Source organism: Nelumbo nucifera, chromosome 2 (genome assembly GCF_055504915.1).
Source record: "Nelumbo nucifera cultivar China Antique chromosome 2, China Antique-T2T, whole genome shotgun sequence".
In the NCBI taxonomy this organism is placed as follows: Eukaryota; Viridiplantae; Streptophyta; class Magnoliopsida; order Proteales; family Nelumbonaceae; genus Nelumbo; species Nelumbo nucifera.
Genome location: NC_142650.1, coordinates 76,948,284 through 76,966,170, shown reverse-complemented (window position 1 = coordinate 76,966,170; position 17,887 = coordinate 76,948,284). Strand labels below are relative to the sequence as shown.

General features: G+C 40.5%; 1 protein-coding gene across 2 annotated transcripts in view; it reads right to left on the bottom strand.

Moving 5' to 3' along the window:
* LOC104590081 (putative arabinosyltransferase ARAD1) overlaps positions 1-17,335 on the bottom strand; it is a 37,505-nt gene extending 20,170 nt beyond the window's left edge. Inside the window, exons 1-2 of one of the 2 annotated variants that reach the window (XM_010248606.3) lie at positions 17,187-17,335; positions 15,179-17,051 (exon numbers count right to left, since the gene is read on the bottom strand). In XM_010248606.3, coding sequence (XP_010246908.1) covers positions 15,179-16,099 — 921 coding nt within the window. In that variant the 5' untranslated portion in view covers positions 16,100-17,051; positions 17,187-17,335. Of the gene's footprint in view, positions 1-15,178 lie in introns of both variants that reach the window. The other variant, XM_010248605.3, reaches the window with a different exon arrangement.
* Positions 17,336-17,887: the final 552 nt, after the last annotated feature.

The following is a 17,887-nucleotide window of genomic DNA, read 5'->3' as shown; positions in this document are numbered from 1 at the left end:
ACCCCTAATGTACCGAATGATCCGGAGAGTTGTAGAAATATGTGGTTGCCTAGGGGGAGAAACAAATTGGTTGACAACTTGGTAGTGTTCTAAAAGCCGCAGGAGCTGATTTGCACTCGAGGCACAAGGCGCAAGGCGAGACACGTGCCATTTTGAAGCAAGGCACAAAAATACAAAAAAAAAAAAACTAAAAAATCAAAAAATGTCAGAAAATTCAAAAAAAATTAAAAAAAATGTGAAACATAATATTCATAAAAAATATAAACTTAAATTTTAAAACAAATGTTTAAAAAAAAAACTATTATCTAAAATTAAAATACATAAACATAAGATGTAAAGCATATTCAAATGAAAATTTAAAAATAAAATCAAACATATAAGACATTTTCAAGCATGTAAAACCCACAATCTCTTTTTTTCCTCAATTGCATTACTTCATGTTAAAGTGAGCCGAATAGGGGTACTTTAGTCATCTCATGTTTGTTAAGTACCTTGCTTATGTGGCAGTTTTATTAGAGATACTCTGCCCACACTTAAGTAAGGGCAGTTTAGTCTTTGTAAAGGTTATTAGAACCTAATAAACATTAGGGGGTCGAATGAATAGTGTACGAATCAGTTTTGACTAAACCCTCCTGTTCTCTCTTTCTCTTTTCTTCTTCTTCATCTTCTTCTTCCTTCTCTCCTGGTTCGGGTTACTGTAGCTGCATTCGAAACATGGTATCAGAGCGAGGTTCCTGACCTGCTTCAGTTTGTAAAGCATCTCATCTGTATTCGTGACACCTTCTTCTTCCTTTCTGGTTAGTTAATAGAGAGAACTGGTTCGCCCTAGGTCTGAGACATCACAGTTCATTTCTCTCTGCTGCACACAGTCTTCTTTATCAAGGAAAGTGATTTCAGCAGTGAATGGTTGGTTGATACTCTCAAAGGAAGGTTGGTTATCTAGTCCTTTTGTGTTGCTGGTATTTCTGGGTAGAAACCCTCCAAGAATCAGTAAGTACTGATTAGAACCTAGAGAACTAGGTTCATTGTTGCCCTAGAACGGGCTATGTACAGTAGCCGAATGGTGTAGGGGCTGCTGTAGGTGGCCAAGTGGTGTAAGGTGTAATGCAGTGACCTAGCCGAGTTCTTTGTGGTTGTGTAATGCCCTCTTAAATGTGTTAAACAAGTCTGAACTGGGTGTAACAGATTTGACTGTGTTATGGAGCTTGTGGTGCACAACTTCTATTGAGTGGTTGTAAGAGGGCCTACATGTGATTAGTGAGTGCTAAATTGATTCTTATGTGGTTCGTGGGTTTGTAAAGACAGCAGTAGTGTGAATAAGAACAAGGCGTGGGCTCTCACTGTTGTGTTTAGGGGCTGCAATAGGTGCTGAAATATCAAACTGTGAATAACATTAGTCAGCTTGTAGCTAAGAAGTCAGGTTAGAGGCAACTGTGAAAGAGTACAATGGCAGCAATAGGAGATGGGTACAATGATCAGAAACCTAGTGTGGTGGTTTCCCCCGACTACCAAGGGGTACAGATGACCTCGATTAAACTGAATGGGGAAAACTACGTTCCATGGGCTAAATCTGTGAAAGTGAAGCATGTAAAAGATGAGAAGCCACTGGCTGACTCTCCAGGGTTTGATGATTGGGAACAAGAAGATGCTCAAATCATGACTTGGCTGTGGAATAGTATGGAGCCCAAAATTAGTGCCAACTTCATGTTCCTTGATACGGCTAAGGATATATGGGAGCATGCTAAGAAGGGGGACCGACCAAAATTAGTGCTGACTTGGACATCCATCTCTCAAGGCTCTCAAGATTTTGGTCCCGTCATTGAGTCATTTGTCAGTTTTGCAATGCGAGTCATGTCAGTTTGGGAAACATCATCGTGTGTCCTTCAATCCAAGAATTGAGAGTCGTATGTTGAGTCCTTTTTCTTTGGTTCATTCAGATGTTTGGGGTTCAATCAAAATAGAGTCTTATAATGGGTACAAGTATTTTGTCTCCTTTATTGATGATTGTTCAAGAATGACATGGATTTACTTAATGAAAGAAAGAAGTGAATTGTTTTCCATTTTTCAAAAATTCCATGCTAAAATACACACACAATTTGGTGTTCCAATCAAAATTCTTCGTTCAGATAATGGTCGTGAATACTTTCTTACTTCATTTCAACAGTATTTAGAATAGCATGGCATTATTCATAAGACCTCATGTGCATTCACCCCTCAACAAAATGGGGTAGCTGAACGGAAGAAACGTCAGCTTCTTGAAACTGCTCGGTCTATTCTTCATCACATGAATGTTCCTAAACGGTTTTGGAGTGATGTTGTACTCACTGCATGTTTTCTCATTAATCGGATGCCCTCTTTCATCCTTCATGGTCGGTCCCCCTTCTCTATCATATTTCCCACTTTATCTCCATTCCCATTAACTCCTCGTGTCTTTGATTGTGTGTGCTTTGTCCACAATCTGAGTCCTGGAATAGACAAGCTAGATGCACGCTCAATTAAATGTGTCTTCCTTGGCTACTCACGGACTCAAAAAGGGTACAAGTGTTATAATCCCATTACTCGGAAGTGCTATGTCTGCCCTGATGTCACCTTTTTTTAGTCTGTCCCCTTCTTCTCAAGTCTTGAAGCACCTTCATCTCCACCCGTACTTCCTCTTCCTCTTCTTGTCAGTGATCCAGTTCCAGATGTTGTTGTTGGAGTAGACTCATCACCTCATCTAGTGCAGATCACCACCGAACAACCACCAATCCAACAAGTGTATACACGTCGAACGACACCAGCCCCTCCTCCAGCTTCTACCTCATCTGCGGATCCTCTCATGGCTCCTATTGTTGAACCTTCAGACTTTGACCTACCCATTGCCTTACGGAAAGGTAAACGCAGTTCTACCCTCCATCCCATTTCCAATTTTGTTTCGTTATCTCGTCTTTCTACCTCACATCGCCAGTTTGTTTCACTTTTGTCCTCTATTTCCATACCTAACAATGTTCAAGAAGCTCTTAGTTCACCTGGGTGGCGGCGGACAATGGAGGAGGAACTTTCTGCTCTTCAACATACTCAAACGTGGGAACTTACTACTCTCCCACCTGGTAAGCATGTTGTGGGCTGTAAATGGGTGTATATTGTGAAATACTTGCCAGATGATAGTGTGGAGCGTCTGAAGGCCAGACTTGTTGCTAAAGGTTACTCACAGTTGTATGGAGTGGACTACATGGAGACATTCTCTCTAGTGGCTAAGATTGGTTCTGTTCGTGTACTAATTTCCCTGGCAATTATGTATGATTGGCCTACGTTTCAGCTTGATATAAAGAATGCCTTCCTCCATGGTGATCTTGTGGAGGAGGTATATATGGAGCAACCACCTGGGTTTGTTGCTCAGGGGGAGGATGGTAAGGTATGCAGATTGAAGAAGGCAATTTATGGGTTGAAACAATCGCCGCGTGCTTGGTTCGGGAAGTTCAGTGAAGTGGTGAAGAGTTTTGGAATGAAGCAATGCCAGGTTGATCACTCAGTGTTCAGCTATGACTCAGAAGCTGGGAAGATCCTATTAGTGGTCTATGTGGATGATATTGTCATTACTGGCAGTGATAAATTGGGGATTGGCAAATTAAAGGTATTTCTGCAAAATCATTTCCAAACAAAAGATCTTGGAACACTAAAGTATTTCTTGGGAATAGAAGTTTCCAGGTCAAAACAAGGTGTAAATCTGTGCCAAAGAAAATATGTTCTTGATCTATTGGAAAAAACAGGACTGTTAGGTGCAAAACCGGCTGAGACCCCTATGGAACCAAATACAGGAGAAGTATTTGAAGATCCTGGAAGGTATAGACAACTAGTGGGGAAGCTGAACTATCTGACTATCACGAGACCTGGCATATCCTTTGCAGTTAGTGTGGTGAGCCAATTCATGCAGAACCCTCGTATACCTCACTGGGATGTAGTTCCTAGAATTGTAAGGTATCTGAAAGGAGCTCCAGGCCGTGGACTATTGTATGAACCAGGAGGAAAACTTGAAGAAGTGGGGTATACAGATGCAGACTGGGTAGGTTCAGTGAATGATAGAAGATCTACTACAGGCTATTGCACATTCCTTGGAGGAAATCTTGTGACGTGGAAGAGTAAAAAGCAAACAGTTGTGGCCAGAAGTAGTGCTGAAGCTGAGTATAGGGCCATGGCACATACTACCTGTGAGTTAGTATGGTTGAGGAATCTTCTACAAGAAATTGGGTTTCACATGGATAAACCTATGAGACTGTATTGTGACAACCAAGCTGCTCTCCATATCTCATCCAATCCTGTATTTCATGAGAGAACAAAGCACATAGAGGTTGATTGCCACTTTGTGAGGGAGAATGTCCTTGCTGGAGAGATAAACACAGAACATGTGGGCTCAAATGATCAATGGGCAGATTTGTTTATAAAAGCTCTAAGCTCAGGGAAAGTGAACTATCTATGTAACAAGTTGGGATTATATGACATATATTCTCCAGCTTGAGGGGGAGTGTTAAAGTGAGCCGAATAGGGGTAGTTTAGTCATCTCATGTTTGTTAAGTACCTTGCTTATGTGGCAGTTTTATTAGAGATACTCTGCCCACACTTAAGGAAGGGCAGTTTAGTCTTTGTAAAGGTTATTAGAACCTAATAAACATTAGGGGGTCGAATGAACAGTGTACGAATCAGTTTTGACTAAACCCTCCTGTTCTCTCTTTCTCTTTTCTTCTTCTTCATCTTCTTCTTCCTTCTCTCCTGGTTCGGGTTACTGTAGCTGCATTAGAAACACTCCAAATAGATAATGTGATGTAAAACATATTACATTCCTGATTCTATGAACCACCTTTGTGCCATGTCCCTCGAGGCAAGCCCAAACAAGTCCATGTTCGGGTCTTAAATTCTTAATTCTCACACAAAAAAAAAAATAATGATTCTATAATTTTAATTGCTCTTTTAAGATGTTTTATTAAGATGAATGAATGAATAACATTAGCAAATAGGGGGTTCTCGAATTTGTTTGGGCTTGCCTCGAGGGGCGTGATCTTTAGCGGCGGAGCCCCGGGCCCAATAGCTAGGTTCAAAAAAAGTAAGAAAAACGTACAGTTTTCAAAGGCGCATGCCTAGGAGCATCAGGCATGCACCTTTTGAAAGTGTTGCACCTAGGACCTGGGCGAGGCGCCTACCCTAAAATGTGCCTTGCCTAGGCGCCTAGGCGCGCCTTTTTAAATCACTGGGCTTGACAGTTATCCAAAAACATATTGTTTTCAGTAAAAACAAAAGAATAAAGAAGAAGGTGGAGAGACCACTTCTGGAAATGGACAAAAGAAAGGTTGTATGCATGATAGCTGGATGATTAGTGTAGTCTAACCATTAGCAAATTTGTCCAATGGCCAACAATAGTGTTGCATCATGGACAAATGTCATTGAATAAAGGAACTCGGCAAGACAAAAAAAAAGGATGCAAGGATACATCTATAGAAAAGTATAAACTATGAAAACAGCCCCTTCTTTTAATTCTAACATTATATACTTATAGGAGAAATTTATAAGTTTATCATTGTTAACAATGTTTTATGGGAAAGCTGAAGTTCATTGTAAAATTAGCTGTTCATTTATGTTAGATGAGAAAGGAGAGAGGAAAATGTTATGTAGAAGCATTCCTCAATAATCAGTAGTGTTGGAATGCAATGCATGTCCAACATGGACACCTCATCCATTCAAGATAGTCTATGTAACACTATTAGGCAAGCATGCTATTTCATGTACTTTTTTTTTTTTTTTTGATCAATAACAGAAACTTTATTAAGATTTATGACACTTTAGGTACAATAAGGGGGAGATAAAGAGTCTTATCTCCCCATCAGCAAAATACAATGAAAGAAGATTAAAAATTAGCCCAAAACATAGCCTCCCTATTCACCCCTTGCTTGGCCAACCATCTGCAAAAGAATTAGCAGTCCTTTTCACCCAGCTGTATTGTATCTCAATGCCCCTACATAGCCATAAAATTTTTTTCTTTTCATTATTGTAACTCCACAAGCCACTGTCCTCTTTCTTCAACCAGCTAATCACCACCTTTGAATCACCTTCCAAAATCAGCGGACTGATATTTAGTTCCCTTGCTCTTTGAACCCCTTCCATAGCTGCAAGGATCTCAGCCCTAAGAGAGTCTCCTTCTCCAATAGGGCCTGAGAACAGAGCAATAACAATCCCTTCCTCATTCCTGAAAACTCCCCCAATCCCAGAGGGCCCTGGATTCCTTATGCTACTACCATCGAAATTCACTTTTATAAATCCGGAGGGAGGAGGGGACCACAAGGGACTAAGAGTCCTCTTACACAGAGTAGAGGCTGCTATCTCTTTCCAGTTTCTTAACAGGTCAGCTATAGGAAAGTCTGAGAACAGTTCCATAGTTTTTAGCCAGTGGGCAGCCCTTAAAAGTATTAGGTCTAATAGTTCTTCTAGGGATCTTTCCTTTTCTGAAAATATTCAAGAGTTTCTTTCCTCCCACGGTGACCAACACACGGCTGCCCTAATACTCCTCCAAATCATCTTCCCTCGCTTCTTAGGCCATCTGAAAAACGAAGGGGAGAACAAACCTTGGACACTCTCAGGAGGGTTCCAAGTACACCCAAAGCGAGAGAGTACCCACTCCCAAACAGTTTTAGTAACCTTACAAGAGACCAAAAGGTGGTAACCGGATTCCCCATCATCTTTACAGAGAGAGCATCTATTAGGAAGTAAACAAGAATTGGGTCTCTTTTTCTGAAGTAGATCATTTGTATTTATTCTTTCGAGGAAAATTTCCCAACAAAAAAACCCAACCCGAGGAGGAATGGGCTTGCTCCAAAATTCCTTAGTCGGAAAGGACACACCAGGAGGGACAGATGACTGAGTTAAGGTTTCAAAAAACGAAGCACAAGAGAAGGTTCCTAAAGTAGAAGGGATCCAAATTCTGGTGTCTTCCCTATTAGGATCAAGGAAGATATTCCCAAGGATGGCTAATAAAGGTAAGAGGTTGTCCAAGTCTGTATCCCTAATTGCCCTTCGTAGGCCGAGGTTCCACCCAAAACCAAAAGTGGAGTCTGAAGGAACTAAAAAAGAAGAGATAGGTTCATTTTTCAAATCTAACAGAGCATACAAGGAAGAAAACTGGTCCTTCAGAGGTGAAACCCCAACCCAAAGATGTTTCCAAAATTTTATTTGATTGCCAGAGTTAACACCGTACCTGATCCAAGGGGAGAAAGTTGGAAGCAGATCATGGATGGATTTCCACGGAGAAGCAGTTGTAGCCCTTGCCACAATTCCAGAATCCCAGCCATTGTCTTCCAACCCATGTATGCTAGCCACGATCTTTGTCCACAATTTTTCCTTTTCCACTGTGAACCGCCACAACCATTTTCCCAACAACGCCATATTCCTTTTCTTAATGTTTCCAATCCCAAGACTTCCTAGTTTTTTACATCTAATTACCACCTCCCATCTCACCCTATGATCTCTCTTCTCCTCTCCCGACTCCCACAGAAAATTCCTCATTAATTTTTTCAATAAGTTGGAGACCTTGGTGGGGATCTTAAACACTGATAAATAATAAACAGGTAAGTTAGCTAGGGTGGACCTAATCAGAATGGCTCTCCTTCCTAAGGAAAGATAATTTCTCTTCCAAGACACAAGCCTCTTCTCAAATCTCTCCACTACCGAAGTCCAAAAGCTTTCATTCTTAGGGTTATCTCCTAAAGGGAGGCCCAAGTATGTCAAAGGCCAATCTGAGATTGCACAACCTAACACACCTGCATAATTCCTTAACTCCCTCTCCTCCACATTCACCCCCACCACACAACTCTTATCAAAGTTCACCTTAAGGTTAGACATCTGCTCAAAGAGTTGTATTGCTAATTTTAAATTCTGGATCCAGCTTATATTCCCACCCTCACAAAACAAAATTGTGTCATCTGCAAACTAGAGATGTGTCAATGGTACCTCCTCCCCGCCAACTCTCCACCCTTTTATCAGATTCCTCGAGTATGCTCTATGGATCAATCTCCCAAGTACATCAGCCATCAAGGTAAAAAGAAAGGGGGAGAGTGGGTCTCCTTGTCTTATGCCTCTCAAAGCAGGAAAAAAGTCAACCATTGTTCCATTCACCAATATAGAAGAGTGACAAGTCCTAATATAGTCCCAAATCCATTTATACCACCTTTCTCCAAAGCCATAGCTTCTCAACACCTCCACTAAAAAAGACCAATCCACTAAGTCATAAGCCTTCTCCAAGTCCAATTTGCATACCACTCCCTTCTTCTTCAATTTCCTGAAGCTCTCCAGACTCTCATTTGCAATGAGGATTTGATCAGTGATCTATCTTCCCTCTACAAAGGTTCCTTGGTTGGATGCAATAATAGAGGGTAGGACCTTCTTTATCCTAAGAGACAACACTTTTGCAATTATTTTATACAAGTTGTTCACCAAACTGATAGGTCTGAAATCCTTAGGTTGTGATGCCTCTTTCTTCTTTGGGACCAAAGCAATGAAAGTTGAGTTCAAGCCCGGATTAATTATTCCCCTATGAAAGTTGAGTTCAAGCCCGGATTAATTATTCCCCTACTGTGAAACTCCTCAAAGACTGACCTAAGATCATTCTCCACTATATCCCAACAATCCTGATAGAAAGCCATTGTGAAGCCATATGGGCCTGGAGCTTTTGTCCTATCCATTGAGAATACTACTGCCTTTATCTCTTCCGGATCAAACCTCTTTTCCAACCACTCTTTGTTCTCTGCACTTAGAATCGGCCACTCCAAACCTTCCAACCACACCCTCTCATTCAAAGGCCTTCTGAATATAGATTTGAAATGAGTTACTAAGGCCTCTGCTATTTCTATCGGGTTCGACAAGACTGCTCCTTCTACTTCCAATTTTGATATGAGATTCTTTTTTCTCCTCCCATTTGCCATTGAATGGAAAAATCTAGTGTTTCTATCTCCCTCCTTTAGCCACTTACACCTAGATTTTTGCCTCCAACTTATTTCCTCCTTAATCAGAATATCCTCCATTTGCCTCCTCGACTCCCATCTCATTTTCCTGTCTTCCTCTCCAAAGGATCCCCTCTCTTCCTTCATATCCAAATCCTCAATCTGCACCAGTAGGACTTGTTTCCTTTCCTCTTTTCTTCCAAACTCCAACCTATTCCACTCCTTTAATTGTGATTTTAGAAATTGAAGTTTCTTGTGGAACCTCATTCCCTCCCACCACTCCCTGATCTTCTCACTGAACCCCAGATGGGTCAACCACATATTTTCAAACCTGAATGGAGTGGGTCCATCACCTCTCAATTCCTCCTTACACATCACTATAGGCCAATGGTCTGAAGTAATTCTTGGGAGTGACCTATATACTAGGTTACCCCAATGTTCCTCCTAGTCTGTTGAGAACAAGAATCTGTCTAGCTTGGAGCATATTGGCCTTGACTGAAGGTTGGACCAAGTGAAGTTATTATTTAGGAGTGGAATTTATTTAAGCTCAAAAGTATCCACAAAATGGTTGAACTTTCTCATACTAGTTGTCACTCTTTGTCTGGGGTTGTTGGTTTCCTCTGTAAACCGCACTACATTAAAATCCCCTCCCACACACCACGGTCCCTCCTAGAGGCCCCTAACATCACTCAATTCCTCCCACAATTTCTTCCTCTGCCTGTAGTCATTGGGGCCATAAACGTTTGTTAGTACCCATTCGTACCCATCTTCCACCTGTCTAAACTTCAGGGAAACAAAGTAATCACCTATTAGCTCCTCCAAGCCGATTAGTATATCTTCTTTCCATAGTGTTACAATCCCGCCTGAGGATCCCCATGATGGAGCGGCCACCCACTTAATTCCCCTATCTCTCCACACACTCCTTGCCCATCTGCAATCAAAATCCATTCTTTTAGACTCCTGGGTCATTACCACATCCGGGTTAAACTTCTTAATCACCTCTTTAATTGTTGCTCTCTTCTTAACACTGCCCAAGCCCCTCACATTCCAACATAGAATTCTCATTTTAACTTCTCAAGCTCAACCCCAACTCCTCCACCCTCTACTTAACCCCTTTCCTTCTATCCCCTCTCACCTCAAACTTCTTGTCCCCCTCAATATCTCTTTTCAACCTCTCTACGTCACTCAACTTTCTTTTCTTTACCTTACTATCCTCTTTTTTATGCAAATAAACTTTTAGATCATTTGGATTCTTCAGTTTAAACCCAGCTTTTGCACAAATTCTGCAACTGATTCTTCCCTGCTAGTTTCCTCCTTATCTTCCTCTCTTCTCACTCCTAGGGATCTTCTCACTCCTTTCCTTATTTCCTCCATCATTTGTCCTTTCTATCCCTTTTGTAAACCCCCTCTGCATTTCCTTCCTTTCCACTTCACCCATTAGACCCTCAATGGTTTCCCAAATCTTTGTCTCCCTACAAGTTTTCTCCACCACTTCCTCCCCTTCCTTATCCCCTTGTACCCTCACTGTGGCTTTCTGACCATGGGCCTCGGACACTTGGTTGAGAAAGGAATCTGGAACAAGGGACACAGAGCACTCATCAGTAGCAAAAATTGAATTGATAGAGTTAACAGAAATACCTGACGTCAACTGAGGGTGGAGAGGGGTATTCAAACGAGGAAGATTGGTTGTCACTCCCTATTCAGAGAATTTGGAGCTCTCTATCTCCTCGGATTGGAGGAAATTAATCCCCGTCACTTCGTCTGCAGAAAGACCTCTTCCTGTACCCAATTGTTTACCTCTCTGTGATGTAATCTTGTTCAGTTCAGAGTAAACCTGGGCTGACTCCTTCTCAGGTTCTTGCAAGACACTAGAACTTGGGAGGGGCACGTCCAGTTTTGGGCTAAGGACTGCTCTGTTACAGGTGTTTGTTTCATTCACCCACTCCTCCCCTTTTTCCTTTTGTTCCCCCACTGCCTCCTCGAGAAACAGAAGTTCCAGATTTAACGTTCCCCTGTTTTGATCTTCAATATTATCTTCATTTTCCGAGCTGCCCAAACTTTCAAACTCTTCTGAATTCTCATCACAATCGTTCTCTGAGCTGCAGCTTATCCATCCTTTGTCTTCCTCTTCCCTCTCTTCTATTCTGTTCCTCGCATAACGCGGGTTTGGGCGATCAAGACCAAGGCTTTTCTGCTCGTCAACGGCCTGTCTACATACCCAACTCAGAGTCCGGTTACCCCCTGTCACGCGTCTGTTCTGGTATTTCAGGTGTCCGACCAAACCCTCCTTAGACAATGATAGATGACAAGTTTCATCTATCATCGAGTTTTCACAAAACCGCCCCACGTGATAACTTAAGTTGTCACGTTGGCCTCTTAAGGTGCAACCGGGTTCCCCTTTTCTAGCCGGTTCAGTTTTGTTACAGCCGGTTCAGAAAAGGATTTCTTAAAGTAAACTGCTCGCCCTTTTCCCCTTCTGGCCACATCAGCAAAGGAAGGGCCACCCCCGAAACTCAGTTTAGTTTCAAAGAAATTTGAATTGATAGCCTTAAAGGGAAGGCTTCTATACAAGTAACCTCCCTGCGACTGTTCCCCTTCCTCTTTCACTCTCGCATGCGCATCAGAGTTCCCCTCCAATCCCTGAGAGCCATGTGTGCTCCAACCTGCGAGCTCCTCTCCGTCTCCTTCCTCTGTTCGTCTTCCCCACAGCGACACCTCAGCTTCTGAGGCTGCCCAAACTCTGTACCAAGCACCATCTGAGTGCACTTCAAAGGAACGAGGCACATTTTCTGGTTTGATACCTGCGACCTTGAGTTCTACAGCACACAAGCACCTCAAGTTCACCTCCAGCAGGACACCCCCCAAAGCTCTTGTGAGTCTCCTGAGAGTTGGTTCGTTCCAAAGATTAAAGGGTAGCCCTAGAAGCTTGATCAGAAGACTACCAGCTTTTGGCTCCACTTCGTTGCAAACTGGAACCCAGTTTTGAACCTGTATTAGTCTTCCTTCTACTTGGACGGTGCTAAAGTTCAATTTCTTATCGCCAACATCTAAGATGGCTTTCTTCTCTGCAAAGGGTAGCAGCATTGTTTCTTCTTCTTCTAGGCCCAGTTTCTCAGCAACTGCAACTAGTATCTTCGACCAATCCCTTATCGCCTTATCTGCCATTAAGACCATCTTGTTCTCCCACTTGCCTCTCCCTTCTTCAAATGCTATTCTCCGGTGTTCAGTTGAACTAGCTACCAATATTTCCGGACTTTGATTCTTATGAGGCTCCGGGGAACAAGACTTTAAGGGGACATTTTTTACTGGCTTGCTATCAGAAACTTCCACTGGAACTTTCCTCTCAATCTCCATAAGAAACGCCTGAAGACTAAGAGCAAAGGAAGCCCAGCCTTGCCCCTTTTTTCCTTCTGGAATACAAAAGACTTGGCTTTTGTTAATGCCAAAGTGCTCTGTAACCGAAATAAACCACACTCTTCCATTCCTTCTTAGAACAGATTCAAATCTTTTTCCCCGACAGATCACCGAGTTCCTCCATCCTTCTTCCCGTATGGAATTAACAGTTCCATCAACAAATCCTTTCAACCAAAGACACACTTCACCTGGTAGGAAGACTGTCGCCCTGCTGCCTTATCTGATTTTCAGATGAGCCTCCCCCTTTGTCCTTCCCTGCTCGAAAAGGAATTTTTTTGCTTCAATAGTCATCTCCACACGCCACCTCCCTGCTGGACTGAAGTTTCTCTCCTCTCTCGTACTCCCCATAGTTTCTCACCATTTCATGGACTTCTATCAACAAAAGGGAGTTATGTATGTAGGCTTGAAATGATAGGAAGATTTGGCAGCATAATGAATTGGTAGAATAGTTCAGAAATGGTAGCATATGGAAGGTATTAAAAAAAAGGCCCTAGTACAAGACATATCAGGGGATTTTGAGGACCAGGATCAGGTCACATGCATCCATAAGTTTTTATGTATCTCAAGTCAAAAACGTAAGCACCTAGCATGCCAGGAGAAAAATCAGGATTTATGTGAACAGAAATATTTCATATGTAATATGACTTAGTATCTGGTTACGATTCACTTGGTGAGATCTATCAAAATCTCGAATGTTAATTCTTTTTGTAGATAAGCTATACTGCAACTGTAATGCTTTCATGAGTAACTCTTGGGTTTTGTATCTGATAATATCTGAACAAAATTTAGGGCTTAATGATATAGGACAGGGTAGATCTGATGGTGGGCTTTGAGGGGTGCATAAGGGGATGTGGGTAACTAGAGATGAAGAATATAGATGGAGAAAGCTAAAGAAATGGGGATTACTAAGCTGATTATTGAAGGTGATTCAAAAGTAGTTGTGGGCTGGTTGAAAAAAGGGGAAGGAATCATATGGAAGTTAAGGAATGAATTCAGGAGATTCAAACAGATTTCTAAAGATATGATGATCCAAATAAGATGGATTAGGAGGTCTGCAAACAGTTTGGCTGATGGTCTGGCAACGCAAGGAACTCAGACACTCTATGTTCTGGGCAATTCTGTAAATAGTGAATAGTTTCTGGGTGGGCTTTGTTTTTGTGCCCACAAATCTTTGTTGTACCTCTTTTCTAATCTAATGAATCAATTTTGTGTTGCTGATCAAAACAAAAGAATATAGATGGAGAAGCAAGTAGGACGCTTTCTGTCAGGGTAACAGTAAAGAGACAGATCACTTTAAAAGAAGAAATGAGAAGAGAAAAAACAGAGAAAAACTTCTGGTAACAACCAGAGTTCACTAAACCAAACTTTATTTTTTCAAATCAACTCTCCTTTTGCAATTACAATAGATCTTTTTATAGACTCAATATGTGAGATTGGATGACCCCTTACAGAACACAGACTCCAATTTGAACTAGGAAATTGACCCAAAACAACTCTTAATTGCTTAAACTAAGGCAAACCCATACATAACACTTTCCTAATCCCACAGAAACCAACTTTATTTAAAGACACCATAAATTACTAAAAATAGTAAACTGCAAGTTTAATAATACAGTATTTATGAGAATTACCATAAATAGTAAATTCAAAAGAATGATCTAATAAACAAAACCATTTTCTTAAGATACCACTTTGAAAATAAATAAAAACCCTGAAACAATACCAATATCCTATAACCCAAAAATTCTGAAATTAGTATAGGAATTGGAAAATTGGTTTGTTTCCCCGTGAATTATTTCCTTGCTTCTGCATCTACATCACTTAACTTCTTATTTTGTTCTACATTGGATAAATGTTTGGGTGTTAAACCATTTGAGATTTCATCAGTTGGTTTCTTCTGCACAAAGTAAAAACTAGGACAAAGTATGGTTCAATATCCAATGTAGTCCCATAGACAGATTAGCTAGGTTTACAGTAATGATGGAGAATATATAAAAGGCATCCAGTGTGTAATGTGAATAGGACCCGTTGGTGTAATGGTAAAATCTTGGACTGCCATACATGAGAACATGGGTTCAAGTCTGAGGGCAGCCACCTTGTGCGGAAAGAAAAAATGCCGAAGGTTAGGACCTTACCAAGTCGACCCCTCCCAAGACCCTAGATAGCTGTAAGCCTGTAACCAACATTGGGTAATGTTCCTTTTGTGTAATGTGAATGAAATTCCTTAAGAAAACAAGGGAGGACTATGCATATTCAAGGGACTCCCATGATAGATTCAAATGAATTGAGTTAGTAAAAGACATTGTTAGTAGTGAGGTAACATTCAGAAGAAACTAAGCAGCCACCCTAGCTTGATACATGATTTTTATGCCTGATAACCTCACTACAAGAGAACTATAACTGGAAGACATGCTTCTTAATGAATACTAGATTGTGTAGAAGAAGCAAGAATGTCATTAAAAAATGTGGTAAGCCTCAAGCTAATATTCTGCATTACTCAGAAACCCTGGATTTCATTCGTGATAAACATCTAGTCCTTTAACAGTTGGTTATGTTGGCTCTTTTGAAATCTGAAGATCATATTCATTTTTACTTTGAGCAACAAGAATTGGAAATGAATTTATCAAAAAACAATAATTGGAAATGATAATGTGTGCAATCAAAAGTTTGATGCAAGGTTTGTTCGAGGTATGATGAATAACTATCATTGAAGAATTGAATGCTAATAAATAGAAACAAAAGCATTAAAAGAAAGCAAGACTATGAATACATAACAGGAAATAAAGAATAAAAAAGACACTTACATCTTTCCTGTATATGGCTCCCTGGAAATACAACAATGTTGGGCGGTTGTCATAGCTAGATGTGTCGTTGACAAAGGTTCTGATTACATGTTTGTAAGGTGCAATTATATCTTTCTCAACATTAGCTATTGTAGGAGGATACCTTCCAAAATCTGCAAGTATGAACATGGCAGGCCATAGCTTCATCCTTGCATCTAGCATGCTATTTGGATGATGTGCCATGATTATATGGTCACGTCCTCCTGATCTCTTCCATTCCTTTTGTGCAGTCAAAAATTCAACCAGCTTCTCTTGCAACAACTTGTTTCTGCTTATTTTTCCAGGTGGATGCACCTTTGAATAACGGTTATAGCTCAAGGAAGAGAAGAATGGAACAAATATGACATCTGCTTCACTTGAATTGTGAACTCTTATGGCACTACGAGTCCCAGTTATGTCAGGAAATCTTGAAGAAAGGAGATCTAGTGTAAGCCAATATTCTATGCTGTGTTGTATGTTCAATCCACCAGGATATTCAGGAATTTTGGTTTTAAGATCAGGCCACACATTATCCCCCTTCGCTTTCCAATCTAAGAGCTCAAAATGAAATTCAGGAGGCAAATCATACATGAAAACCTTCAGGACCACCTTATTTGAATGGCATTTAAATTCTTGTGTTGCTTCATTTTTACCTATGGATACTGAATGGCTGGGAATTGATAGTTCATTGCCATTTTGGTTTCGAGCTTGGGAGTTTCCATTATCCACTATTGCTAATAGCTTGGAATTGGGTAGCAAGCTGTGATCAATGAAGTGAGAAGGACTGGTGGAGCGCAAAACAAAGAACCAGGAGAAGATGAACAAGAAAGTTGATATTGTGAACAAACAAAAAAGTGATTTTCGAGACATAACTCCAAGGAAATGACCATTTCTTTCACCCATTGAAAAACTAATCCAGAAAACCACCAATACCTACGAGAAAATACTTTTCTATCCTGAAGGAAGACGATACATTGAAACAAACATCTAGGAAGAATAAAAACTCACTGGACATGTTTTGGGATGACTAATTTCAAAATGAAAAATTAGTTATGATGCCTTCATTCCAATTTAAAGAAGGGGGAAATAAAAGAACAGGTTTCAACAAAATTAATAAACTGAAAGAAAAACTGTGTAAGATCACATGGGTGTAACCAAAGCCCTCAAATCTTCCACAAGTCCCTCATCTCTCACCACGAAAGTAATCCCCATTCTTACAAAATCAAGCAAATAAACGCCGAAAACCAATCAAATTTGTCAAGAGCGATAGATGTTCCAAAAGGTCAATAATACCCATCATCCAAAAGAGCAACGAATCCCCATTCTTACAAAATAAAGGAACAAGTAGATCCAAGGTTTTAAAACCCAAAAACTAAGAATATTTATCAGCAAGAATAGTCAGTCTCTCTACATTTCAAGGAAAAGGAACCTATCTCAAGATCCCGAACGCAAATAGACTCCAAAAGATGAAATCTCGTTAACCCCTCAACGAAAATATTCAGAAAATGCAGAGGAAAAAAGGAAAAAAAAATCTAAGAACAGACTAAACCCAGCTGAATTTGACGAAGAAACAATGCTGAAATGGAAATAGGTTTATCTGAAAGTCCATCATTCATACCATTGGCACAAACCATAGCGCAGAAAAATGATCGATTAAAGCTGAATCTTTCTATGCCTCCTAACAAGCGTGCGGTTGGGGTCTATCCGAGGCTGCGGGCTCGTCGCTCTGTTCCTGAGTATTGCTAAATATACAAGTGACGAAAATATTAACTATAGAATGGTTGAAAGTTTTGGGTGTCAGTATCAAAGATGAATACTTCATCGCTTCCACTCAATCGTGTTTAAAATCTCTTATCTAACAAAAAAAATCGTGATTAGAAACGATTGATGAAAGCAAATACACATTATAAAATTCATTAAAAAATTCTGCAAATTTATCTTTGCGAGGGAGGTAGAACTGCAAATTTTTAAATCCTTCCTGACAGCCCACCTGTTAAAGATAAAGACCCATACAAGTTTCAATCGACAATGGAGACCCGGGGTTCATGAGATGAACATAAAAAAGAAACATACGGGACCAAAATATTATGGAAAGTTGGGAAACCCCACTTCTGTAATAAATACTCTGAGATAATCTTGCAATGATTAGAGATTGATTTGGGCGCATGAAAACTCTCTACCAAGTAATATGCCACACAAGCTTTTTTTTCATATCAAAATTAAAGTGATTTTTTAAAGGATGTAGTAGATTGCTATTGGTCCGGTACAGAAATTTTCTGTACCAAGAGTATAGATGATGTAAACTCACGTTCAACCAAAGTTTTAAAAACTGATCCGGAAATGGAATCTTCAGGCCACCGGTTTTCAGGTCAACAGTTTGACCATCCGGATCAAATGGTTTGAATATTTTACCCATTAGATTAGAATACTAGGGTAAGATGCATATTATATAACAGAAAATAAGGTTTGAATGAGAGAGATTTGAGAAAACTATCAGCTGAAAGAGTTTAGAAGAATAATAAGAAGAAGAAGAAGAGGAGGAGGAGGACTTGCAGGTTGCAACGGCAGTGATGACAGCAACTTACAGCGGCAATAGTGACGGCGACGGCGATGACTACAGTGGTGGCAATGGTGGCAAACCGGCGATGAAAGTAGATTTGAGATTTCTTAGTCTTAGATCTCACTCTCTCT